This window comes from Lagenorhynchus albirostris, chromosome 7 (genome assembly GCF_949774975.1).
Source record: "Lagenorhynchus albirostris chromosome 7, mLagAlb1.1, whole genome shotgun sequence".
Lineage (NCBI taxonomy): Eukaryota > Metazoa > Chordata > Mammalia > Artiodactyla > Delphinidae > Lagenorhynchus > Lagenorhynchus albirostris.
Window position 1 is genome coordinate 23,198,108 of NC_083101.1, and position 27,076 is coordinate 23,225,183.

General features: G+C 41.7%; 1 protein-coding gene across 1 annotated transcript in view; it reads left to right on the plus strand.

The window, feature by feature from the left end:
- TXNDC8 (thioredoxin domain containing 8) overlaps window positions 1-23,886 on the plus strand; it is a 39,344-nt gene extending 15,458 nt beyond the window's left edge. Inside the window, exons 5-6 of the mRNA XM_060153350.1 lie at window positions 22,836-22,901; window positions 23,824-23,886. Coding sequence (XP_060009333.1) covers window positions 22,836-22,901; window positions 23,824-23,886 — 129 coding nt within the window. The remainder of the gene's footprint in view (window positions 1-22,835; window positions 22,902-23,823) is intronic.
- Window positions 23,887-27,076: the final 3,190 nt, after the last annotated feature.

Genomic DNA, 27,076 nt, shown 5'->3' on the forward strand with positions numbered 1-27,076 from the left:
TTCTGGAGGGTTTTATCATAAATGGGTGTTAAATTTTGTCAAAAGCTTTTTCTGCATCTATTGAGATGATCATATGGCTTTTATCCTTCAGTTTCTTAATATGGTGTATCACATTGATTGATATGCATTTATTGAAGAATCCTTGCATTCCTGGGACAAACCCCACTAGATCATGGTGTATGATCCTTTTAATGTGCTGTTGGATTCTGTTGGCTAGTATTTTGTTGAGGATTTTTGCATCTATGTTCATCAGTGATATTGGCCTATAGTTTTCTTTCTTTGTGACATGTTTGTCTGGTTTTGGTATCAGGGTGATGGTGGCCTCATAGAATGAGTTTGGGAGTGTTCCTCCTTCTGCTATATTTTGGAAGAGTTTGAGAAGTATAGGTGTTAGCTCCACTCTGAATGTTTGACAGAAATCTCCAGTGAAGCCATCTGGCCCTGGGCTTTTGTTTGTTGGAAGATTTTTAATCACAGTCTCAATTTCAGTGCGTGCGATTGGTCTGTTTATATTTTCTGTTTCTTCCTGGTTCAGTCTCGGAAGGTTGTGCTTTGCAGAGAATTTGTCCATTTCTTCCAGGTTGTCCATTTTATTGGCATGTAGTTGCTTCTAGTAATCACTCATGATCCTTTGTATTTCTGCAGTGTCAGTTGTTACTTCTCCTTTTTCATTTCTAATTCTGTTGATTTGAGTCTTCTCCCTTTTTTTCTTGATGAATCTGGCTAATCGTTTATTAATTTTGTTTATCTTCTCAAAGAACCAGATTTTACTTTTATTGATCTTTGTTATCATTTCCTTCATTTCATTGTCATTTATTTCTGATCTGATCTTTATGATTTCTTTCCTTCTGCTAACTTCGGGGTTTTTTTGTTCTTTCTCTAATTGTTAGGTGTAAGGTTAGGTTGTTTATTAGAGATGTTTCTTGTTTCTTAAGGTAGGATTGTATTGCTGTAAACTTCCCCCTTAGAACTGCTTTTGCTGCAACCCATAGGTTTTGGGTCGTTGTGTTTTCGTTGTCATTTGTTTCTAGGAACTTTTTGATTTCTTCAGTGATCTCTTGGTTATTCAGTAGCATATTGTTTAGCCTCCATGTGCTTGTAATTTTTACAGATTTTTTTCCTGTAATTTATATCTAGTCTCATAGCATTGTGGTCAGAAAAGATACTTGATATGATTTCAATTCTTGTAAACTTCCCAAAGCTTGATTTGTGACCCAAGATATGATCTATCCTGGAGAATGTACCATGAGCACTTGAGAAGAAAGTGTATTCTGTTGTTTTTAGGTGGAATGTCCTATAAATATCAATTAAGTCCATCTTATTGTCATTTAAAGCTTGTGTTTCCTTACTTATTTTCATTATGGATGATCTGTCCATTGGTGAAAGTGGGGTGTTAAAGTCCCCTACTATGATTGTGTCACTGTCGATTTCCCCCTTTATGGCTGTTAGCATTTGCCTTATGTATTGAGGTGCTCCTTTTTTGGGTGCATAAATGTTTACCATTGTTATATCTTCTTCTTGGATTGATCCCTTGATTATTATGTAGTGTCCTTCTTTACCTCTTGTAATAGTCTTTATTTAAAATCTATTTTCTCTGGTATGAGAATAGCTACTCCAGCTTTCTTTTGATTTCCATTTGCATGGAGTATCTTTTTCCATCCCCTCAGTTTCAGTCTGTATGTGTCCCTAGGTCTGAAATGGGTCTCTTGTAGACAGCATATATACGGGTCTTGTTTTTGCATCCATTCAGCCAGTCTGTGTCTCTTGGTTGGAGCATTTAAGCCATTTACATTTAAGGTAGTTATCGATATGTATGTTCCTATTACCATTTTCTTAATTGTTTGGGGTTTGTTATTGTAGGTCTTTTCCTTCTCTTGTGTTTCCTGCCTAGTAAAGTTCCTTTAGCATTTGTTGTAAAGCTGGTTTGCTGGTGCTGAATTCTCTTAGCTTTTGCTTGTCTGTAAAGGTTTTAATTTCTCTGTCAAATCTGAATGAGATCCTTGCTGAGTAGAGTAATCTTGGTTGTAGGCTTTTCCCTTTCATCACTTTAAATATGTCCTGCCACTCCCTTGTGGCTTGCAGAGTTTCTGCTGAAAGATCAGCTGTTAACCTTATGGGGATTCCCTTGTGTGTTGTTTTTCCCTTGCTGCTTTTAATATTTTCTCTTTGTATTTAATTTTTGATAGTTTGATTAATACGTGTTTTGGCGTGCTTCTCCTTGGGTTTATCCTGTATCGGACTCTCTGCACTTCCTGGACTTGATTAACTATTTCCTTTCCCATATTAGGGAAGTTTTGAACTGAAATCTCTTCAAATATTTTCTCAGTCCCTTTTTTTTCTCTTCTTCTTCTGGGACCCCTATAATTTGCATGTTGGTGCATTTAATGTTGTCCCAGAGGTCTCTGAGACTGTCCTCAATTCTTTTCATTCTTTTTTCTTTATTCTGCTCTGCAGTAGTTATTTCCACTATTTTATCTTCCGGGTCACTTGTCTGTTCTCTGCCTCAGTTATTCCGCTATTGATTCCTTCTAGAGAACTTTTAATTTCATTTATTGTGTTGTTCATCATTGTTTGTTTGCTCGTTAGTTCTTCTAGGTCCTTGTTAAATGTTTCTTGTATTTTTTCCATTCTATTTCCAAGATTATGGATCATCTTTACTGTCATTCCTCTGAATTCTTTTTCAGGTAGACTGCCTATTTCCTCTTCATTTGTTTGGTCTGGTGGGTTTTTACCTTGCTCCTTCATCTGCTGTGTGTTTCTCTGTCTTCTCATTTTGCTTACCTTACTATGTTTGGGGGTCTCCTTTTCGTAGGCTACACGTTCATATTTCCTTTGTTTTTGGTGTCTGACCCCAGTGGCTAAGGTTGTTTCAGTGGGTTGTGTAGGCTTCCTGGTAGAGGGGACTAGTGCCTGTGTTCTGGTGGATGAGGCTGGATCTTGTCTTTCTGGTTGGCAGGTCCATGTCTGGTGGTGTGTTTTGGGGTGCCTGTGACCTTATTATGATTTTAGGCAGCCTCTCTGCTAATGGGTGGGGTTGTGTTCCTATCTTGCTAGTTGTTTGGCATGGGGTGTCCAACACTGTAGCTTGCTGGTCGTTGAGTGGAGCTGGGTCTTAGCATTGAGATAGAGATCTCTGGGAGAGCTTTCGCCACTTGATATTACGTGGAACTGGGAGGTCTCTGGTGCATCAGTGTCCTGAACTCGGCTCTCCCACCTCAGAGGCACAGGCCTGACACCCGGCTGGAGCACCAAGACCCTGTCAGCCGCAGGGTTCAGAAGAAAGGGGAAAAAAAGAAAGAAAGAAAATAATAAAATAAAATAAAGTTATTAAAATAAAAAATAATTATTAAATATAAACAGTTAAAAAGTAATTTAAAAAAAGAAGAAAAAAAAGGAAAGAGAGAGCAACCAAACCGAAAACAAATCCACCAATGATAACAAGCGCTAAAAACTATACTAAAGAAAAACAAAAAACTGACAGACAGAACCCTAGGACAAATGGTAAAAGCAAAGCTATACAGGGAAAATCACACAAAGAAGCATACACATACACCCTCACAGAAAGAGAAAAAGGAAAAATATATCTATATCATTGCTCCCAAAGTCCACTGCATCAATTTGGGATGATTCGTTGTCTATTCAGATATTCCAGAGATGCAGGGTACATCACGTTGATTGTGGAGATTTAATCCACTGCTCCTGAGGCTGCTGGGAGAGATTTCCCTTTCTCTTCTGTTTGCACAGCTCCTGGGGTCCAGCACTGGATTTGACCCCGCCTCTGCGTGTAGGTCCCCTGAGTGCGTCTGTTCTTTGCTCAGACAAGACGGGGTTAAAGGAGCAGCTGATTCAGGGGCTCTGGCTCACTCAGGCTGGGGGGAGGGAGGGGTACGGAGTGTGGGGCGAGCCTGTGGCGGCAGAGACCAGCATGACGTTGCAACAGCCTGAGGCGCCGTGTGTTGTCCCAGGGAAGTTGTCCCTGGATCATGGGACCCCGGCAGTGGCGGGCTGCACAGGCTCCTGGGAGGGGAGGTGTGGATAGTGACCTGTGCTGCACACAGGCTTCTTGGTGGCGGCAGCAGCCTTAGCATCTGATGCCCATCTCTGGGGTCTGTGCTGATAGCCGTGGCTCACACCCGTCTCTGGAGCTCCTTTAAGCGGTGCTCTGAATCCCCTCTCCTCAGGCACACTGGTCTCTTGCCTCTTAGGCAGCTCCAGACTTTTTCCTGTACTGCCTCCCGGCTAGCCGTTGTGCACTAGCCCTTTCAGGCTGTGTTCACACAGCCAACCCCAGTCCTCTCCCTGGGGTCTGACCTCCGAAGCCCGAGCCTCAGCTCCCAGCCCCCGCCCACCCCAGCGGGTGAGCAGACAAGCCCCTCGGGCTGGTGAGTGCTGGTCAGCACTGATCATCTGTACGGGAATCTCTCCGCTTTGCCCTCCGCACCCCTGTTGCTGCGCCGTCCTCCGTGGCTCCGAAGCTTCCCCCCCGCCGCCACCCACCCCCGCCCCCGTCTCCACCAGTGAAGGGGCTTCCTAGTGTATGGAAACTTTTCCTCCTTCACAGCTCCCTCCCTGAGGTGCCGTCCCTATTCTTTTGTCTCTGTTTTTTCTTTTGCCCTACCCAGGTACGTGGGGAGTTTCTTGCATTTGGGGAAGTCTGAGGTCTTCTGCCAGCATTCAGTAGGTGTTCTGTAGGAGTCGTTCCACATGTAGATGTATTTCTGATATATTTGTGGGGAGGAAGGTGTTCTCCACATCTTACTCTTCCACCATATTGAAAGTCTCCAACATATGCATTTTTAACTACCTCCACCTACATGGTCAAATGGTTTGTGTGTCATCTTTTATTATCTTCTCCTTCTCTTCCATCAGAGAAATGAAGATGCTTCCTCGTTTGAAGTCAATTCCATCCATCTCTTGACTGCATCCCTCCCTTCTGTGCCAGGCCTTTATTCTTCATTGATCCTTTTTCAAACCTGGTGTTTGGACCCTTGTTGTTTTTACCACCCAGCTACCATTCCCTATTAGTAGTTCTCTGATTTTCCTCCAGGGAACCAAGCCCTCTCTAGTTCTTAGTCCATGTACTTCCTAGGGCTCTATCTCTAGGTCTAGACAAATCAGTGAACTCCATCCCCATCAAGAATGGGCCCTTCATTCCATTCAAGCCAATCCAAGCCCAACCAGAGCTAATCCCAGGGCTTTGCTTAAGCAGCTAGTACAATCTTTTGATTGTACTAAACTTGAACTTGGAAAGATATGATGCTCAAGCTATTACATAGCTGGCTTGCCACCATAGGGAACCTAAAAATGAAAGCTGCATATAGAGGAAAGCAGAGTCAGGCCAACTGGTGCCCATGGCATTGATTGAACCCTGAATCTATCCATGCCTGAAGCCTGAACTACCCCCATAAATTCTGCAGTTATGTAAACTTTGGGTTGCTTTTTCTGTCTTTTGCAACCAAAACATTTCTTTTTTTTTTTCCTTAAAATCAGAAAGATGATTTTAATCTTATTTCTCAATAAAATAACATACATTTGTAAAGCAAACAATTTTAAGAATATTTCTCTAAAGGCTTTCTGGAATTCCTAAAGGAAATTCATCTATTTTAGAAAGAAAATTCCAAGGAATTATGGAAAACAACATAAAATTATCAAGTAGCCTCCTCCCCCTACAACACACAGTAATCATTCTGGTACAAAGCACTTTTTTTTTTTAATACAGCAGTTTCTTATTAGTCATCAATTTTATACACATCAGTGTATACATGTCGACCCCAATCGCCCAATTCATCACACCACCACCACAACCCCCCCACAGCTTTCCCCCCTTGGTGTCCACACGTTTGTTCTCTACATCTGTGTCTCAATTTCTACCCTGAAATCCTGTTCATTTGTACCATTTTTCTAGGTTCCACATATATGCATTAATATATGATATTTGTTTTTCTCTTTCTGACTTACTTCACTCTGTATGACAGTCTCTAGATCCATCCACATCTCTACAAATGACCCAATTTCGTTCCTTTTTATGGCTGAGTAATATTCAATTGTAATATGAGCCACATCTTCTTTATCCACTTGTCTTTCGATGGGCATTTAGGTTGCTTCCATGACATGCCTACTGCAAATAGAGCTGCAGTGAACACTGGAGTGCATGTGTCTTTTTGAATTGTGGTTTTCTCTGGGTATATGCCCAGTAGTGGGATTGCTGGATCTTATGGTAATTCTATTTTTAGTTTTTTAAGGAACCTCCATACTGTTCTCCATAGTGATTGTATCAGTTTACATTCCCACCAACAGAGCAAGAGGGTTCCCTTTTCTCCACACCCTCTCCAGCATTTGTTGTTTGTAGATTTTCTGATGAAGCCCATTCTAACCGGTGTGAGGTGATACCTTATTGTAGTTTTGATTTGCATTTCTCTAACAATTAATGATGTTGAGCAGCTTTTCATGTGCTTCTTGGCCATCTGTATGTCTTCTTTGGAGAAATGTCTATTTAGGTCTTCTGCCCGTTTTTGGATTGGGTTGTTTGTTCTTTGAATATCGAGCTGCATGAGCTGTTTATAAATTTTGGAGATTAATCCTTTGTCCGTTGATTCGTTTGCAAATATTTTCACCCATTCTGAGGGTTGTCTTTTCGTCTTGTTTATGGTTTCCTTTGCTGTGCAAAAGCTTTTAAGTTTCATTAGGTCCCATTTGTTGATTTTTGTTTTTATTTCCATTTCTCTAGGAGGTGGATCAAAAAAGATTTTGCTGTGATTTATGGCAAAGAGTGTTCTTCCTATGTTTTCTTCTAAGAGTTTTATAGTGCCCAGTCTTACATTTACGTCTCGAATCCATTTTGATTTTATTTTAGTGTGTGGTGTTAGGGAGTGTTCTAATTTCATTCTTTTATATGTAGCTGTCCAGTTTTCCCAACACCACTTATTGAAGAGGCTGTCTTTTCTCCATTGTATATCCTTGCCTCCTTTGTCAAGATTAGTTTACCGTAGGTGCGTGGGTTTACCTCTGGGCTTTCTATCTTGTTCCATTGACCTATGTTTCTGTTTTTGTGCCAGTACCATATTATCTTGATTACTGTAGCTTTGTAGTATAGTCTGAAGTCAGGGAGTCTGATTCCTCCTGCTCCGTTTTTTTCCCTCAAGACTGCTTTGGCTATCCGGGGTCTTCTGTGTCTCCATACAAATTTTAAGATTTTTTGTCCTAGTTCCATAAAAAATACCATTGGTAATTTGATAGGGATTGCATTCAATCTGTAGATTGCTTTGGGTAGTATAGTCATTTTCACAGTATTGATTCTTCCAATCCAAGAACATGGTGTATCTCTCCATCTGTTGGTATCATCTTTAATTTCTTTCATCAGTGTCTTATAGTTTTCTGCATACAGGTCTTTTGTCTCCCTAGGTAGGTTTATTCCTAGGTCTTTTATTCTTTTTGTTGCAATGGTAGTTGGGAGTGTTTCCTTAATTTCTCTTTCAGATATTTCATCATTAGTGTATAGAAATGCCAGAGATTTCTGTGCATTAATTTTTTATCCTGCAACTTTACCAAATTCATTGATTAGCTCTAGTAGTTTTCTGGTGGCATCTTTAGGATTCTCTATGTATAGTATCATGTCATCTGCAAACAGTGACAGTTTTACTTCTTTTACAATTTGTATTCCTTTTATTTCTTTTTCTTCTGTGATTGCTGTGGCTAGAACTTCCAAAACTATGTTGAATAATAGTGGTGAGAGTGGACATCCTTGTGTTGTTCCTGATCTTAGAGGAAATGTTTTCAGTTTTTCACCATTGAGAATGATGTTTGCTGTGGGTTTGTCATATATGGCCTTTATTATGTTGAGGTAGGTTCCCTCTATGCCCACTTTCTGGAGAGTTTTTATCATAAATGGGTGTTGAATTTTGTCAAAAGCTTTTTCTGCATCTATTGAGATGATCATATGGTTTTTTTCTTCAATTTGTTAATATGGTGTATCGAATTGATTGATGTACATATATTGAAGAATCCTTGCATCCCTGGGATAAATCTCACTTGATCATGGTGTATGATCCTTTTAATGTGTTGTTGGATTCTGTTTGCCAGTATTTTGTTGAGGATTTTTGCATCTACATTCATCAGTGATATTGGTGTGTAATTTTCTTTTTTTGTAGTATCTTTGGTTTTGATATCAGGGTGATGATGGCCTCATAGAATGAGTTTGGGAGTGTTCCTTCCTCCGCAATTTTTTGGAAGAGTTTGAGAAGGATGGGTGTTAGCTCTTCTCTAAATATTTGATAGAATTCACCTGTGAAGCCATCTGGTCCTGGACTTCTGTTTGTTGGAAGATTTTTATTCATAATTTCAATTTCATTACTTGTGATTGGTCTGTTCATATTTTCTATTTCTTTCTGTTTCAGTCTTGGAAGGTTATACCTTTCTAAGAATTTGTCCATTTCTTCCAGGTTGGCCATTTTATTGGCATAGAGTTGCTTATAGTAGTCTCTTAGGATGCTTTGTATATCTGTGGTGTCTGTTGTAACTTCTCCTTTTTCATTTCTAATTTTATTAATTTGAGTCTTCTCTCTCTTTTGCTTGATGAGTCTGGCTAATTGTTTATCTTCTAAGAATAAAATTCTTCTTCTAAGAATTTTGTTTATCTTCTCAAAGAACCAGCTTTTAGTTTTATTGATCTTTGCTATTGTTTTCTTTGTTTCTATTTCATTTATTTCTGCTCTGATCTTTATGTTTTCTTTCCTTCTGCTAACTTTGGGTTTTGTTTGTTCTTCTTTCTCTAGTTCCTTTAGGTGTAAGGTTAGATTATTCATTTGAGATTTTTGTTGTTTCTTGATGTAATCTTGTATAGCTATAAACTTCCCTCTTAGAACTGCTTTTGCTGCATCCCACAGGTTTTGGATCGTCATGTTTTCATTGTCATTTGTCTCTAGGTATTTTTTTTATTTACTCTTTGATTTCTTCAGTGGTCTGTTGGTTATTTAGTAACGTAGTGTTTAGCCTCCATGTGTTTGTGTTTTTTACTTTTTTTCCCCTGTAATTCATTTCTAATCTCATAGTGTTGTGGTCAGCAAAGATGCTTGATATGATTTCAGTTTTCTTAAATTTACTGAGGCTTGATTTGTGACCCAAGGTGTGATCTGTCCTGGAGAATGTTCCATGCGCACTTGAGAAGAAAGTGTAATCTGCTGTTTTTGGATGAAATGTCCTATAAATATAATTAAATCTATCTGGTCTACTGTGTCATTTAAAGCTTCTGTTTCCTTATTTATTTTCATTTTGGGTGATCAGTCCATTGGTGTATATGAGGTGTTAAAGTCCCCCAATATTATTGTGTTACTGTCGATTTCCTCTTTTACAGCTGTTAGCAGTTGCCTTATGTATTGAGGTGCTCCTATGTTGGGTGCATATATATTTATAATTGTTATATCTTCTTCTTGGTTTGATCCCTTGATCATTATGTAGTGTCCTTGTTTCTTGTAACATTCTTTATTTTAAAGTCTATTTTATGTGATATAGGTATTGCTACTCCAGCTTTCTTTTGATTTCCATTTGCATGGAATATCTTTTTCTATCCCCTCACTTTCAGTCTGTATGTGTGCCTAGGTCTGAAATGGGTCTCTTGTAGACAGCATATATATGGGTCTTGTTTTCGTATCCATTCAGCAGGCCTGTGTCTTTTGGTTGGAGCATTTAATCCGTTCACGTTTAACGTAGTTCTCGATATGTATGTTCCTAAGACCATTTTCTTAATTGTTTTGGGTTGGTTTTTGTGGGTCCTTTTCTTCTCTTGTGTTTCCTACTTAGAGAAGTGCCCTTAGCATTTGTTGTAGAGCTGGTTTGGTGGTGCTGAATTCTCTTAGCTTTTGCCTGTCTGTAAAGCTTTTGATTTCTCCATAGAATCTGAATGAGATCCTTGCCGGGTTGAGTAATCTTGGTTGTAGGTTCTTCCCTTTCATCTCTTTTAGTATATCATGCCACTCCCTTCTGGCCTGTAGAGTTTCTGCTGAGAAATCAACTGTTAACCTTATGGGAGTTCCCTTGTATGTTATTTGTCATTTTCCCCTTGCTGCTTTCAATAAGTTTTCTTTGTCTTTAATCGTTGCCAATTTGATTACTATGTGTCTTGGCGTGTTTTCCTTGGGTTTATCCTGTATTAGACTCACTGTGCTTCCTCGACTTGGGTGGCTATTTCCTTTCCCATGTTAAGGAAGTTTTCTACTATAATCTCTTCAAATAGTTTCTCTGGTCCTCTCTCTCTCTCATCTCCTTCTGGGACCCCTATAATGTGAATGTTGTTGCGTTTAATGTTGTCCCAGAGGTCTTTCAAGCTGTCTTCATTTCTTTTCATTCTTTTTTCTTTATTCTGTTCTGCAGCAGTGAATTCCACCATTCTGTCTTCCAGATCACTTATTCGTTCTTCTGCCTCAGTTATTCTGCTATTGATTCCTTCTAGTGTAGTTTTCATTTCAGTTATTGTATTGTTCATCTCTGTTTGTTCTTTAATTCGTCTAGGTCTTTGTTAAACATTTCTTGCATCTTCTCCATCTTTGCCTCCATTGTTTTTCTGAGGTCCTGAATCATCTTCACTATCATTATTCTGAATTCTTTTTCTGGAAGGTTGCCTATCTCCACTTCATTTAGTTGTTTTTCTGGGGTTTTATCTTGTTCCTTCATATGGTACATAGCCCTCTGCCTTTTCATCTTGTCTGTTTTTCTGTGAATGTGGTTTTTGTTCCACAGGCTGCAGGACTGTAGTTCTTCTTGCTTCTGCTGTCTGTCCTCTGGTGGATGAGGCTGTCTAAGAGGCTTGTTGCAACCAAAACATTTCTAATGAATATATCTGATGTTCTCTCAGACTGCTCTCTTTTATTTATTTTATTTTATTTTATTTTACTTTTTTTCGGTACATGGGCCTGCCACTGTTGTGGCCTCTCCCTTTGCGGAGCACTGGCTCTGGACGCACAGGCTCAGTGGCCATGGCTCATGGGCCTAGCCGCTCCGCGGCATGTGGGATCTTCCCGGACCGGGGCACGAACCCACGTCCCCTGCATCGGCAGGCGGACTCTCAACCACTGCACCACCAGGGAAGCCCTGCTCTCTTTTATTTTGTGGTCTGATTCGTGAAATTGGATATATTTACTTCTTCCAATTCTCATTTTCTACTCATTCCCTCACCCACTCTTGAAAGTCACCAAGAACCTTCCAGCACCTGGTTTAAAAAGCCATTTCTCAATCCTGCTCTTCCTTGATTACACAAGTGTCATTAACTAATCAACTTCTACATTCTGGAAACTTCCTCCTTTTTTGGCTTCTATTGCTGATTCATCCCCAAGTTCTTCTGGCTTCTTTGTCTCCTGCCGTTCTCAAATATACGTGTTTCCCAAGGCTCTGTCTTTTTTCCATTTTACCTCTCTCCCTTAGTAATTTCACCCCCACTTCTAGTTCCAGCTGTGAATACCTTTAACTTAAACAATAGCCCTCCTCACCCCCAAGTTCATGCCAAAGCTTTGTTCTCTTTTCCAAATAAATCCTTGCTCCATGTATGTCATTCCCTTATTTAAAAGTTGATACCTGTCCCCCTCCATTGCCTTCAGAATCAAGACTAGACCCTTGTATTCAAGTCTGACTTTAAAATTTCTCCCTAATTTTGATCCAGTCTACCTTTCCAAGCCCATTTTTGTTTGACTCAGATCTTAACTTCATGTAGTTTTCTCATATTCTTCTAAGCACTTGGAGTTGTTCATGTCTGATTTGAAACCCCAGGGCCTAGGAGAATGCCCCGTCAATAGAAAATATTTATTTTGTGTTTGACTAATGAGGGAGTGAACAAATGAATGAATGAGCAAACAAGTGAAGCCTTCTGTCTGTCCCCCGCATCCCCCCGCAGCTTTGCCTCCCCTTCCGATTTTGTCCTCGTATTAATCTGACTCAGAGGAAGTTTCTGTCCAGCTCAGAATAGCTTTCTGGTTTCATCCTTTCTGCAGAAGATACTGCTTAATGGCTCAAAGGTTGTTCTCTGTTTTAGGAAACAAAACTTTGTGTTCTCAGTTGATTATGTGTCTAGGCTCTCGAGCAAATCCATAGCTATGCTTTTGATATAAGGCTTGGCCCTGCTTAGTCTCGGTTCTCTCTGGAGGTGTAAGAGCCCTCACTTGTAGGTGGAGAGACCTCCTATAATCAAGTATTTCTTAACTTGTGTCTACAGGGTATGGATCCTTTTGAATTAATGGAATACAATGCCTGTATTCTAGGGATCATTAAGGATCTCAAATTGGAATTTTATGCCAACTAGCTAATGGAAAATAAATCAACTGAATTGATGACAATGTCCATTAAACTGATCTACCTCCCTGTAGTCTAATTCCAGAGTCATCCAGCAAGCCTCTAACTATAACATGGATATCCATGTCCCAAGAAATTTTCTTGAGAATGGAATTTTTCGTTGAATAGCGTTAACTTAGCATGGCGGTTATAGAGTTATTTTTTTAAAAAAAAAGAAAACTTGAGATTATTTATGTCATAATATCAAATGAGTCTACTTCTAAATTTCATTTGTAGTTATATGTAATCATATCTCCAGAAGGATTCATACCTGGATCAATTTAGATATCATTTGAAAACCTGTGGAAAAGATTTGTAATGGTTGTTCCATTTGACAAAGAATATCAATCTTCAGTGCAAAAGACAAAGGCACAAAAAAAGGAGGTGGGAGAGGTAATAAAGACACAGTATTACAAATCTTTTACCTCTTTGGACTCCACCCCCAGAACTGGGTAACTGAACAGCCCTGTAGGGCTTCTGCAAGGTCCCCATTTCTAACCATTACATCCAGGGCTGCAGGCGAACTATGAGACCTCTGAAATTCCCCTCAGGCTCTACCTGTTAGTGGTCTGCACTGGAAAATCATTGGAACCAGAGGAAGTTTGGGGTGGCCAGGCCAAAAGACTAGTCCCTGTGAATTTCCCTCCTCTCTCAATAGAATTGACTATGAAGGCTGCCAGTGACGTTCACTTGTTTCCCTGGGAATAGAGAAAAATTAAATATACTTCTTTGAGAGCACTTCTATAAACGTGCTCCTCTCTTTCTTCTGGGATGGCACAACTGAAAATTGGCTTATTGAAGCAGTTAAATATTGTTTATCTAGTATTAAAACAAACCCTAGAATCTAGCTTCGATGGAGTAATGTTATAAAAAATGTCTTTACATTTATGGTAAAACACCTGGCAACAAGCCACTGTCCATTAATGCCTTTTAAAATGTACACTGTCTAAAAAGCCTTATGATAATTCCTTGTAGGACATAGAGTTAGGAGAATGTAGCGTTAGGAGAATGTTTGCCTCCCTTGAAAATATGATCAGCTTCCTCTCATTAGATCAGAAGACTTAGGGAATCCCTTGGGTTTCTGTTTCCATCGTTGCCAAAAATCTCAGGATTACCTCCTCTACTCAAATACAATAGCCCACTTACGTGCAGTTTCCTGGCATTTCCTAACTGCCGTCTCCACACTGGATCATCCTTTAATGGTTCTGTTATTTTATCTTGGCCTTGAGTCTAGCTCATTTCAAATATTTGCAAAATACATAGACTATAAACAAAATAAAACATTAAAAACCTAAAACAAATGAAGCTACATAATCATGACCTAGGGTCATGGTGGATGATGGGCCTTCCCTGGTGCTGGAAGTTTTCATGCAGGGGTTAGATGAACATCTGGCTGGGATGCGCTATAAACAACAGCTATAATTATTTCACAGTTTTAGGGCAAAGGACAGCCAAAACAAATTCTAGGTAATAAATAAGGTGGGTTTGTTCTTTCCTGCTGTATTCCTTAGTGTTTTCATCTAGGACATCACAGCATGTTCTAGTAAGATTCATTGTGGTTAAAAAAAGAAAACAAAAGAAAAAGAAAACAAAATGTGCATTCCTGTGGTGTCTGTCAGATGGGGCATCCAAAACCTTGGCTGATTTTTGTAACCAGAATAATACACTATATGCTATTATGAGTAGTTCATAAATTTGGTTTACAGGCCCTCTTAAAATCTGTAGACCCTCTTAAAATCCAGTGGAGACTATAAACTCTCTCTCTCTCCAGAAAAATATACATATAAACTGAAATGTGCATGTAATGCCTAGGGTATTCAATGAGCCTCTGAAGCCCATCAGTAGATCCTCTATGTGCATTACGTTGCTTCTAGCGAAAGTTGGTATGTCTATGTAGAGGAAAGGAAGACTAAAAAAGATTTAGCAAGTCTTGGCCAACTGCTTAAATATGGGCCAACTCTCAAAAGTTGCCTCCCTCTTTTCATTTTTTGATATGAGCATAAGATGGTTTCCTAAAGCAGTTAGGAAAGATGGCAGTGATGGGGTATGAGTACATAGATGCTAATACATGAGTTATTCAAAAATGAGTAATTCAGAAGAACTGAGCTCTCATATGGAGTGAGAAGAAGCTCTTGCCCTTTTATGTGTATGAATCGCAGGGCTCCAGCTGAGGTCATGGAAGTCATTTCCAGCAAGCACCCTCCTTGAAGTTGGTACAGAGATAAAAGGAATCCAAAGTAGGTGGTACCATCAAGTGCTAGAAAGAGGATAGGCTTGGAAGCAGAGGTCCCGTACGCAGTGTCTTCAAGGGCCAGGCAGGGACAATAGGTGACACAGTAGGAAGTGAGGAGGAGGTGGTCCCTGGAGAATGACCCTCCCAAATGCTCATTGTTCAAGTGCATAAAAAACAAGGTTTGACACACACACACACACACACACACACACACACACACACACACCCCCAAAAGAGTGTCTGCGGCTGGCTTTTGCCATCTCTGGAGTCAGATGATTGTAGGTTGAATTCCAGGTCTGCTTCTTATTAGTGGGGGACCTTGGGAATGTGTCTTAACCACGTTAAGGCTCAGTTTCATTCTTTGTGAAATAGAGACAGTATCATGTGTCTTTGAACTATTGTCATAAAAATTTGTGATAATGTAAATAAAGTGCCCAGCACTAGTCTTTGTACATACTATAAAATGTAGCTATTATTAGAGCCCCAGGATCTAACTGTGCACCTATCTTCCTGAAAATGTATGGGTAAATAGAAATTTAGAAATGAAGGTTACCAGAGATCTCTAAAGCTCTTTTGAGTAACCATAGTATGCATTTAAGCTAAGTTATCTTAGCATTCAGGAGTTACCTACCAATGGTATTCGACCTTAATGGATTGTTTTAGTTACAGAGGGCTTCTGCATGAGGAGGAAAAGAAAAGAATTCTCATATAGTCTTCAGGGCTCTGAGGGGTGCAGATCCCCAAAAGGGGTTTCATATCAGCCCCATAAGCAGCTGATACATTATCAGAGATTAATTGACTGGAGGAGGCAAGAACTAAGTGACATGAAGGGAAAGTCAGAGAAGTACAGCAAATATTTATCACCATTTAGCAACCTTTAGCACCATAGCTAAAGATGCAGCTCTCAGCTTTAGCAACGTACAGGCAGTAATTACTTGTGTACCTCTTTTCTCCAGGGCAGGGATTTGGGTGAGGCAAGTGAGGCAAGATATTGCAGGTGTAGGGTGGAAACCTGTCTTTATTTGAATTTTTTTTTTCTTTTTTCTGTACGCGGGCCTCTCACCGCTGTGGCCTCTCCCACCACGGAGCACAGGCTCCGGACGCGCAGGCCCAGTGGCCATGGCTCACGGGCCCAGCCGCTCCGCGGCACGTGGGATCCTCCCGGACCGGGGCACGAACCCGTGTCCCCCGCATCAGCAGGCGGACTCCCAACCACTGCGCCACCAGGGAAGCCCTATTTGAATTTTTGATGTTTCATTTATCATGGGTTTTTTGCATTAAATGTTAATACTTTTAAAAATATTTATTAAGATATTATTTATCGTAATCACTAAGTTTTTGGCATCCCTTAAATTTTCCACCCTAGTCCCAGCCCTGTTCTTCTCTGAATTTGAAATTGTTGAACTAAAGGAGTGTTTCATTCAGTGATTCACAGAAGGATTAACAAGACTCAACAGCATGTTATATTCCTAGCTAAGATTTATTACAGCAATAAACACAGAGTTAAAGCAGCAGGGAAGAAAGAAGGGTGTTGTTGGAGTCTAGAAAGGTCCAGCACAGAATTCTGATGTCCTTCCTCATCCAGAGATACTTAGGAGAGTGTTCTCCCTGGCAGTGAACTCAGGGACATGTGTGGAATGTCTCTGCCTAGGGATGCCTTTTTGATTCTCTGGGTCTGAGTTTTTTTATGTGGGGACTGGTCACATAGATATATCTTGCTGAGCAACCATAGCTACACAACCAGCCATGACAATGGAAACTCAGGACCCCAACAATAAAACTAGGTGCACATCATAATTATTGACGTTTATGCAAAACAACTTGGCAAGCCAGCAGTGGCATAGTCCATTGCTCCAGATACATGTAACCAAATCATCCATCACTAACACGAGGGACACTTGGAGGACCACATTACCCAAGGGTTGGTGATGGATCAATCGTGGTTCTCTTGGAGACACGCCAGGAGTAAGCAACCACACCTGCTACATTAACTTTTTTCTCACATGGATTCATGTGGAAAATCAAAATGTCACCTTTATTAAAAGTAGCAGTAGGGCTTCCCTGGTGGCACAGTGGTTGAGAGTCCGCCTGCCGATGCAGGGGATGCAGGTTCGTGCCCTGGTCCGGGAAGATCCCACATGCCGCAGAGCGGCTGGGCCCGTGAGCCATGGCCGCTGAGCCTGCGCATCCGGAGCCTGTGCTCCGCAACGGGAGAGGCCACAACAGTGAGAGGCCCGCGTACCGCAAAAAAAAAAAAAAAAAGTAGCAGTAGTGCTAAATTGTAGTAATTGAAGAACATGGCTTGGATCCATGTCAAAAGATTTCCCACTTGTAGCCTAGATCTTGAGATGACCCCCCCCCCCGCTACGGTAGAATCTGGGGCTACAGAGGACAAACTTCCCCACCCAGGTGGAGGAGATACTGCTGCTTTTCATAACTATTTAGCCCCAAAAAGGGAGGACAGAGGGTCATAACTTTCCAGAGCTATCTTTAGAAGGCAGATGTTAGGCTCACTTCAAATGTGCTTTGCAGGACAGACCTGTCCCTCGAGCAAACACTCCCGAAAAGGGAGAGGAGGATAGGCATGAGCTCATGCCTTTGTCTAGGCTCAGCTGACAAGCTCGCCTTTGAACTTGGGGAGAAGTGAAGGGATATAGGAACCAGGTATATTTTCCCAATAATAGACAGTTAAGCAGATGGTCTAATGGAGGCATGAGAACTAGAGTATATGCCATTGAAAGGAATGGCTCCAAAAGTATTTTTATCCCGAAGAACAAAATTCCATCCCACACTTGCAGTAATGGGCAGGATGGCATCTAACCTGGCCAGAGTCCAAAATCACTTGTCCTATTCTCAGTGTAGCTTGAGATGAATTCCCACATTAGACTCATGCCTCTTATTCCCTTCAACAGAAAGCCACATGGTCCTGAGTGACCAACTCTCAGGCAGCTTTAGTTGATGGCATAGAATAAGGGTTGGCAAACTATGGCCTCGGGGCCAAATCTGACTCTCAGTTTTACTGGGACACAGCCATGCCCATTTGTTTAACTAATTACCTGCAGCTGCCTTCGCACTACAATAGCTGATTTTGTCGCAGGAAGGGGGACCCCTTCCAGGGCCCGAGAGTGGGCTCTTGTCTAACGCTCGGAAATGAATTGTCCAAGGAGACACACGCACTGACAAAGCAAGAGACTTTATTGGGAAGGGGAGCCTGGGTGGAGAGCGGCAGGGTAAGGGTACCCAGGAGAACTGCTCTGCCACGTGGCTCACAGTCTCAGGCTTTATGGTAATGGGGTTAGTTTCCGGGTTGTCTCTGGCCAATCATTCTGACTCAGGGTCCTTCCAGGTGATGTGCACATCGCTCAGCCAAGATGGATTCCAGTGAGAAGGATTCTGGAAGGTTGGTAGCTCATATGGACTGGCGTCTCCTCGCTCCTTTCGACCTTTCCCGAATTCTTCCAGTTGGTGGTAGCTTGTTAGTTCCACGTTCCTTACCAGGACCTCCTGTTGTAAGATAACTCATGCAAGTGGTTACTGTCGTGCCTGGCCAGGGCGGACGGTTTTGGTCAGTGGTTCCCCTAACAACTTGGGTAGACTTTTTTTTTTATAAAAGGAAGTTTATGGCTGCATTATCATTATAAAAAATAGACTATATTTTTAATGTTATTATATAATTTATAGACTTATATAGAAAAAACTTAGATTTACGTAAAAGTTGCAGATAGTACAGAGAGTTGATTTGAGTAGTTTTGACAGAAACGATATGGCCTACAAAACCTAAAGTGGGTATTATCAGGCCCCTTACAAAAAAAGTTTGTCAACTCCTAACATAGAAGAAAAAAGCACTTTAGTCCTTATTTATGCTACCAGTGTGCCAAGAAACAGATGCATAGGCAGTTTCTAAATCTGCTACAGGAAAATGAAAGTGAATTAGTATGTTACTGAAGTCTCACAACTGGAACAAGTTGACAAAAAGGCCAGCATAGATTAGGGAAAAGTGAGTGAACAGATTGCTTTATATGCTCTTTTCTTAAATGCAAGTACATACAAATTCAAGCTGTTTGAAACAGACTATTTTGAAGGGACTGTGTCATCTTGGTTGGATTTTGCTCAACTCCAAAAACCTTAACTGACCTCCTTGCATTTGCAGAGTCTGCCCTGGGTGTTGTGAAAATCAAAGAGGTGTACAAATACCTGCAATGTGATGCAGATGGTTCTAGGGAAGGAACGGGTGTGGATGGAGTCAGAGAAGGAAGCCAAGATAGGAACAAACGGTGATTAACACTGTCCACCTCTCAACAGAAGGTTGAGGTACTTTTAAACGTTCTCTTGTTGGACATATCCTTTTCATCTTATTCATCAGTTTTAATGTCTTAATAAACCCTTCCTAAAGAAAAAGAACATCATACTATTTCAAATTATAAACTTGTACATACATATACTTCCACAGCCATCCTCCAAGAAGTATCTTGTGTGGGTTGGTTGTTGGGCTTTTTGGTTCGTATTGTGATGGTTGCTATTGCTTGGAGAATTTTGTTGCTGTTGTTGTTGTTTTTAACTCACTACAGAGGTCTGAAAATTGTTGAGCTCTCATACAGCTGGTCCAAACATAACTTCAGTGTTGACTCAACTAAATTGCACGTCAACTGGCCAACACATTTTATAGTTATTCTATGAGGACATCACTAGCCAGACTCCTTAATTTATGTTCTCAGAAGTCACTGTCTCTCCAGCCCCTTTGCATTTTCCCAGCGGCAGGAATAAACTCTGTAGGTGATTGAATGTCTTTAGCATACAGAACTGCCTCTGGTTGCACCTGGGTGGTGGGTAATCAGAGGATGGGGTTCACTTTATTATTCTGTTTTTGTGTATGTTTGAAAATGTCCATGATAAAACTTCAGGGTTGTTTTTTTTTTTAACTGATCGTTGGCTATAGTTGGTTCTCTAATGCTGGAACAGCCACTCCATATTCCACTGGTCTTTGCAAACTGGAGCTTGTAATTTTCATTAGCAGTCATTGCTAGGGTGGCAGCCATACATGAAAAATGAAGGCATTGGGAAGAACAAGGTAAACACTGCTTCCTAATGCTTCAGAGTGGAGCATGCGCTTGAGAGGTACAGCCAAACATTCAGGTTAAAATGAGAAAATATTTTGAGCAGAAATTGTATGTTAATGGCCTTGCATATATATCCTTTCCAAAGAAAGTTATTTATAAAATAAGCTCTTATCCGTAAGCTGCTCCTTATTTATTAACTACTTTTATTAAACTCCTATATGCAAAGGCCCATGCTAGACAGGGAGACACAAATATAAAATTTGTCTTTGGCAAATTGGACAAAGAAAGAATAAAATAGATAACACCTAATCCCCGATACTTAACACAAAATCTTGGACCCGGACCTCAGTGACCAGAAATCAGCATAGTTCAACTCATTTCAGGCCTAACACCATTAATAGAGCACCTACTCCGGGTAAGGTTCTGGGCTAGATACTAAAACTATGGGCGGGAAAATAAAGTACAGTCCCCATCCTTGGTCTAGTGGGGAAGACGGATAACAAAATCAACTCTTTAATCATGGAATGCACTAGAATAGTGGATACTATGAGATGACAGAGAAGGACTTCAGGGAAGTCTTCATGAGTTCAATCTTAAAGGATGCTTAAGATTAGCAAGTGATTTAAAGCTGGGAAGAAGCAGAGAGTTAAAAAATGTCACAGGTACGGGTCAGGAATTATTTGATAATCATATACACCAGTAGTATAAAATTGTAAAATTATCACTAGAATGTGAGCTCCGTGAGGGGCTTTTGTCTTGTTTTGTTCACCGTATGTCTGGCTTATGGTAGGCACTTACTAAGTATTTATTAAGTGAATAAATAAATCCAACTATAAAGTGTTGCTAGAGTCCAGAGTTTACGGTAGATAGTGACAGTGGAGCTAGAAAGGACAAGGTCGAGGAATTCTGGTAAAAAGCTTGGATTTTGGGCTTCCCTGGTGGCGCCGTGGTTGAGCGTCTGCCTGCCGATGCAGGGGACGTGGGTTCGTGCCCCGGTCCGGGAGGATCCCACATGCCGCGGAGCGGCTGGGCCCGTGAGCCATGGCCGCTGAGCCTGCGCGTCCGGAGCCTGTGGAGCTCTGCAACGGGAGAGGCCACAACAGTGAGAGGCCTGCGTACCGCAAAGAAAAAAAAAAAAAAGCTTGGATTTTATGATGATGGAGAAACACTCAAGAATTTCACATAGAAAGCATGATGGGATGTATGTTTTTGAGCTTCAAGGGGGAGAAGAGACCTCAGGGGCACAGACTGGAGAAAGAGAAACCAATTTGTAAGCTGTTACTAAAACCCAGAGGGAAGTTGATGGGGTAAAAATCCATGGAATTCAGAGACAAATTTAATGTCACCTAAAGCCACCCGAATGCCTAGCATGAAAAAGACTGGCAATACCAAGTGTTGTCAAGCATGTGGAACAACCAGAACCCTCATCCCCTGCTGGTGGAGTGTACATTGATGCAATCACTTCAAAAAACTGTTGGGTATCTCCTACTAAAGCTGAACTCAGGAATCCCCCTTTCAGGTAGACAACAGAACCCAACAAGAATGGGTGCTCATTTGCCCCCAGAGATGTCCCCACAAAGTTGTGGAAAAGGATTTTCCTAGCAGCACTCTTGGTCACAGCCAAAATGGATAAACTGTGTTATAGTCGTGCAACAGAGTACTAAAAAACGACACTGAAAAATGAATGTATGGCCATTACATGGGTAAATCTCAGAAACATCACGTTGAGTGAAAGAAGCCAGACACAGAAGAATACGCACAACATACCGTAGAATTCCATTTATAAAAGTTCAAAAACAGACTAAGCTCAGTTATGGTGAAAAATCCAGAACAGTGTTTGGCTTTGGGCACAGGGTGATGACTGGGAGCGAGGGACTAAAGCTCTATCTGCATCTTGATCTGGACATGGTTACGCAAGTGGGCTCTCTTTTGTAATAACTCCCCAAACTGTATGCTGACATGTGTGCAATGTTCTGAATATATATGAATGTTTTAAGTGACCTCAGTTTCCTGGCTCAGGTACGAGGGTGGGTGATGGTGCCCTGTACTAGGCTCAATGTATCTAAAAGGAAGAGGAGTCACATTCAACAGTAGCCAAGGCTCTTAGTGCACTTGTGGCTTCTGGCTGCCCAAGTCACAGCACAGGCATGCCACAACCCCGTGGTCATGGAAATCACCCCTCCCTGGAAATCTCCCTTCGGGCCTGTGCCTTCCTATTTCTAATACACTCATAGATTGTGCCACCCCTCTGTGCAGGGCAGTGTCCTCCAAGGAGAGATGCCCATCTTTAGGGGCCCCCAATCTCTCTTTGGTTCCACAATGCTTTTTGGCAGTGGGGGAGATCCTAAGATAAGGAGGCATAATCAGATCCACTAGAGTTATTGCCATAAGAATGACAAAAATATCATCTTCTAGACCACTGCGGGGGGGTGGGGGACTGTCTAGAATTACATGGCGGTGGTCGTGGGGAACAGACACACCTTGGGAACTTCTCATCCCTTCTTTGCCAGTGCCTTTCTTCTGCTCACCTAGTACGTGTGCCCTTCACTGGAGTCAAGCCACTCCTGAAGCAGAGGAGTAGAGGATAGAGACTCAGGAGGAACCTTGGACAGAGGGCACAAGGAAGGATAAACGGGAACCACTGCAAACATAGTACCTTTCCAGCTCCCATGGAGAAAGACAGACTGAGACTGGGGTGAACCCCAAGCCTCTCCCACCCTGCATTCCACCCCAGCATTGGTTAGAGACGAGGGACAAAGTTCCTTTCCAACCAGACCGAGCTGTCTAGAAAGTCCTAATACCCCCAAGTGAAAAAAGTATGCCCAGACTCCCAACCTCCAGCCTCATGGAGGATGCCAAGTCTTCCTTTGCCTCACCTTGGTCAGGAGTTTCCTGGCAATGGGTTCAGTACTTTGGTCAGTTGGCTAAGCTTAGCATCCTTTTCCTGTCCCCAGCCAAGTCTGGTCATTCAGGTGGCCAAGCCCTGCCTATGTTATTGCCAGGACTTCTTGTCTTGGTACCTGCTCTAGCCTGAGAGGAGTATGAAACTCCCTTCACGCCCTAGAGGCACCGTCCCGCTGCCACTGACTCTTAAGAAAGTTTCTTAAGAGCCTTTTGCAGATCCTTTCTGACACCTTCCTCCCCTGGTGGCCAAGGCCAAGAGAACTATTTATAGAGGAGATGGCTACAAACCAGACAACCCAGATAAATCATGAAATTCTCCACCCACTTAGGTAACCCTATTCTCAAGAATCAAAAGAGCAAGTTGCTGTTATAGAAGTGGATCCCTGAGCGAGCCGGTAAGTGAAACGGGATCAAGACAGATGCACAAGAGTGGGGTTTACCTTCAAGGAACAGAACAAACCATGATGCCCACAGGCACCATGCTGCTATAAGGGGAAGCAGAATCATTAGATGTGGGCATAGTTTCTTCTCTGCTGCACACTGAGCACTGAAGTTAGTTCTAGACTTTTCTAACCCCTGCCCCCAATGTCCTAACACCATTTCTGGCTGCTGAAACCTCCCTCACTGGAAACTCAAGTCTTCACCCAATCTCAGCCTCATTTTACCCACACTCTTCCTTCTCTCCACCCACCTCATACAACTGGTACTAACCTGATCATGAATAGTTAAGGGTCTCTAACTTCCATATTTCATCAAACATAAGATGTGCATTGACAGAGGCACCCTTATTTTATCTCCTACTGAAAAGTGTTCCAAATAAAATATACCATCCCCTGTGAAATGCATCCTGATTCAGAGATGTGAGAATTTGAAAAGAAAATATGCTTCTATGAATCAGTTAATTAAACTACTATTACCTGGGCTAAAGTCAGGGCATGGGAAATCACAAGCCATTTGATTTCAGGGGATCATGTATATGAATTAACAAGCCCTCAAGATCAGTGTATAAACGCTCTGAGACGTTTCAGTGATTGGGTTTCCTCATTTCCAACAACATGATATGTTTTAGATCTTAATTTAGAGGAACATCGTGGAGAATTATATAAATCTGGCAACATATTAGCATAAACAATTTTGAAAAGGTGCCAAATAATTAAAACATCAGAAATTTAATGTGTTTAATGTATGTTTAAAGTATCTTGCAGATGATGGAAATGAGTAGAGGATAAGTTTATAAACAGGAACAAAATTCCTCAAAGCTTCATCTTTGCCATGTTTGAACCAATAACTATTTCACCTTTGTGTATCTGTGAACAGATTTTTGAACTTTGTGGAACTGATGCTAAAAAACTGGAAGAAAAGATTCGAGAACTAATGTAAGCTGATCTCCAAGACAAACATACTTGCAACGTTTTAAAAGGCCACCGTGAATGTGTTTGTGTTTTTATTTCCAGCAAACATTGTAGTGTTCTATTGATCTCTCTCCTAATGCTTTACAGGTTGAAGTCCATATTGCCATCTCACTGCAAAAATTGTTGGAACTCTTGTGCTATCAGAGATTGTGGCATTTGCATTCTCTCACTCGGCCTTTCCACTTCCTCTGACCACATTCCTTAGGCAGCGTCCTTCACAGCAGAGGCCCTGCACAGCTAAGTAATACCAGCTCAGTGAGAAAGTTTTCCAGAGATTGTGGAAGATGGGATCCACCTCAGCAATGAAGAAACAAATAACTGTCTTATTGGCCTGGTGCACTCCAAATACATAGAGGCCTCTTCCCCATTGAGTCATTGTTTGTAGTACCAAATTCTCCAGTATATCACCTTATATTAGAAAGGTGTCATTGGATAAAAGCACATATAAACAGCTATGCTTACATATATAAAAACTTATTACATGCTAGGCAATATGCCAAGCCTGTAGCCGAAATTCAGCCTCTGTACACTGATACTGAATGGAATCTTGGAGACAGTTTTGGATGAAGTAGAAAAGAATTGGTTACTGCTTTGCTGGGCAAAGGGGGCCACAGTGGGCTAATGCCCTCAAAACTGTGTGTCCTGACCTGGAGGGGGTAGTGAGGAGTTTTATAGTAAATGGTTCAAAGAGGAGGGCGCGATCAGCTCGTGGACATTCTTCTGACTGGTTGGTGGTGAGGTAACTGGGAGCCAGTAGCATCAACCTTCTGATTCCAGCTGCTCTGGGGTCTGCATGCTTGTGGGCAGCATACAGTAAACTTCTTCCACCTGGTGGCGGTTTCGGTACAGTATGTCCCTTACATACGAACCTTCAAGTTGCGAATTTTCAGAGATGCAAACGTGAGTTCGCATGTGCAGTCACGTAAGTTAGTTCACGTGTCTGGCGTACATTGTCACGTGCGTGCATCCTCTACAAGTGGTTGTGCTTTTGTGTACTTTACAGTACTGTATAGAGTACAGTAGTACAGTATCTTTATTTCAAGCCCAGGATGTCCAGAAGCAAGCATAAAAGCAGTGGTGATGTAGCTGGTACTACTTTAATTTTCAAGGTACCGTACTGTAAGATTAAACGTTTTCTTTATTTTTGTGTTTGTTATGTATTATTTGTGTGAAAAGTATTATAAACCTATTACAGTACAGTATTCTAAAGCCAGTTGTGTTAGTTGGGTACCAAGGCTAACTTTGTTGGACTTATGAACAAAAGTGGACTTAGGAACACACTTTCGGAATGGAACTCATTCGTATGTAAGGGACTTATTGTATCTGCAAAACAACTCATAGATATTGTTATATATATATCCCTTGAGCGGGAACCGGGAACTCGTCCCAAGGCCACACTATTGTTTTGTTTGTTTTTGTTTTTTGCGGTATGCGGGCCTCTCACTGTTGTGGCCTCTCCCGTTGCAGAGCACAGACGCGCAGGCTCAGCGGCCATGGCTCACGGGCCCAACCGCTCCGCAGCATGTGGGATCTGCACGGACGGGGGCATGAACCCGCGTCCCCTGCATGGACAGCGGGACTCTCAACCACTGCACCACCAGGGAAGCCTCGTACTATTGTTTCTTGACTCCTCCTCCCTTGTCTCCACATCCCCTCCCTTCCCTGATTAGCAACTATTTGAACCTGCCCCTTGGAACTCAGGGAAGGTCATGGAGGCTGAATGAAGCTATTTCCTACAAACAAGAAACGGAACACAGAAAGGCTTTTGTGCCCAGGAGGCTCACAGGATCCTGCTCAGTTTCAAGCCTTTTGCATCCATCACCCTGTTTAACCTTTGCAACAATCCTGTAAGTAGCCATGTACTAATAAATGTTTAATTGGCTCTCTGGGAAGAAAAAAGTTCCAGTTTGTAGTGATTGCCAATTTCGTTGGTGTAAATACTTGGTAGATTTCAAGGTACCAAATGATGTCACTAAACATGGAGCTGGGAAAAGATGGGCCTAATAGGCTCTTGTGAGCTGCTTAAGATTTAGATCCAGGACACCAGTACCTACAAATGAGGTACTACTTTTATCCCTCTCTTCTTACAGAGAATAGAAGACACAATCTAGTTAAATTGAAACCATGCAACTCAGATTGGGGATTGAACCCACGGGCCAGGACTCAAACCCAGCCAAAACCCAGATTGGGACTTAAACCCGTGTTAACTGAGATCGCACACCTGGCCTCAGAACTTAATCAATTTCAGGTTCTTGATGTCTCATTACAGAAATAATTCAGTGAGAGACAAAGTGATAGGTAAGAAGTGGATTTATTTAGAGAGAAATACACTCCCCAGACAGAGTGTGGGCCATCTCAGAAGGCGAGAGAGGCACCAGGGTGTGGGGTTGTCAGTTTTTATAGGGGTGGATAATTTCATAGGCTAATGAGTGGGGGGAGTATTCCAACTATTTGGGGGAAGGGATTGGGATTTTCAGGAATTGGGCCACCGCCCACTTTTTGACCCTTACCGTTGGCCTTGGATGGCCTTGGAATTGTCATGGCGCCTGTGGGTATGTCATTTAGCTTGCTGATGTGTTACAATGTGCATATACTGAGGCTGAAGGTCTAGTGGAAATCGACTCGTCTGCCATCTTGGACCCATTTGGTTCTAATCAGTTTATGTCATGTCCTCGGGCTATGTCACTCTTTTAAAGGTTGTGCCCTGCCCCCTTCCATCCTGTTTCAAAATGACTTGCCCAAATTTTCCCAGAAGAATCCAGTGCTTTGAAATTTCTTTCATCTCTTCTAGAGGATTGATAGGAATTTCTTCTCCCTTCAGGAGCACTGCCCTGGCATGTGGTGAAATGTCTCATTTACATATATCTCAGTAACACAATGTAATCCAACTTCCTTTCCTGGGTCCTGTTAAGCACTGGGTTGCTGCATTCTGAGAAAACAGGGATTTGCAGTCTTGCCTCCAACAATGACTAGTCCCTTTACCGGTCCCAAATGTATATCCTCCTGCTGTGTGTTGAGGCCTTTCTGCATCCACAGTAACTTTTCATTTCAATACTGACAGTGTATTCTTTTAAAAGACATTTTAAACTCAACCTAGAGGGCATCGACAAGGCTCCTAAATTGATCCAGGTGACCACACATGAATAGCTGCGGCTGAG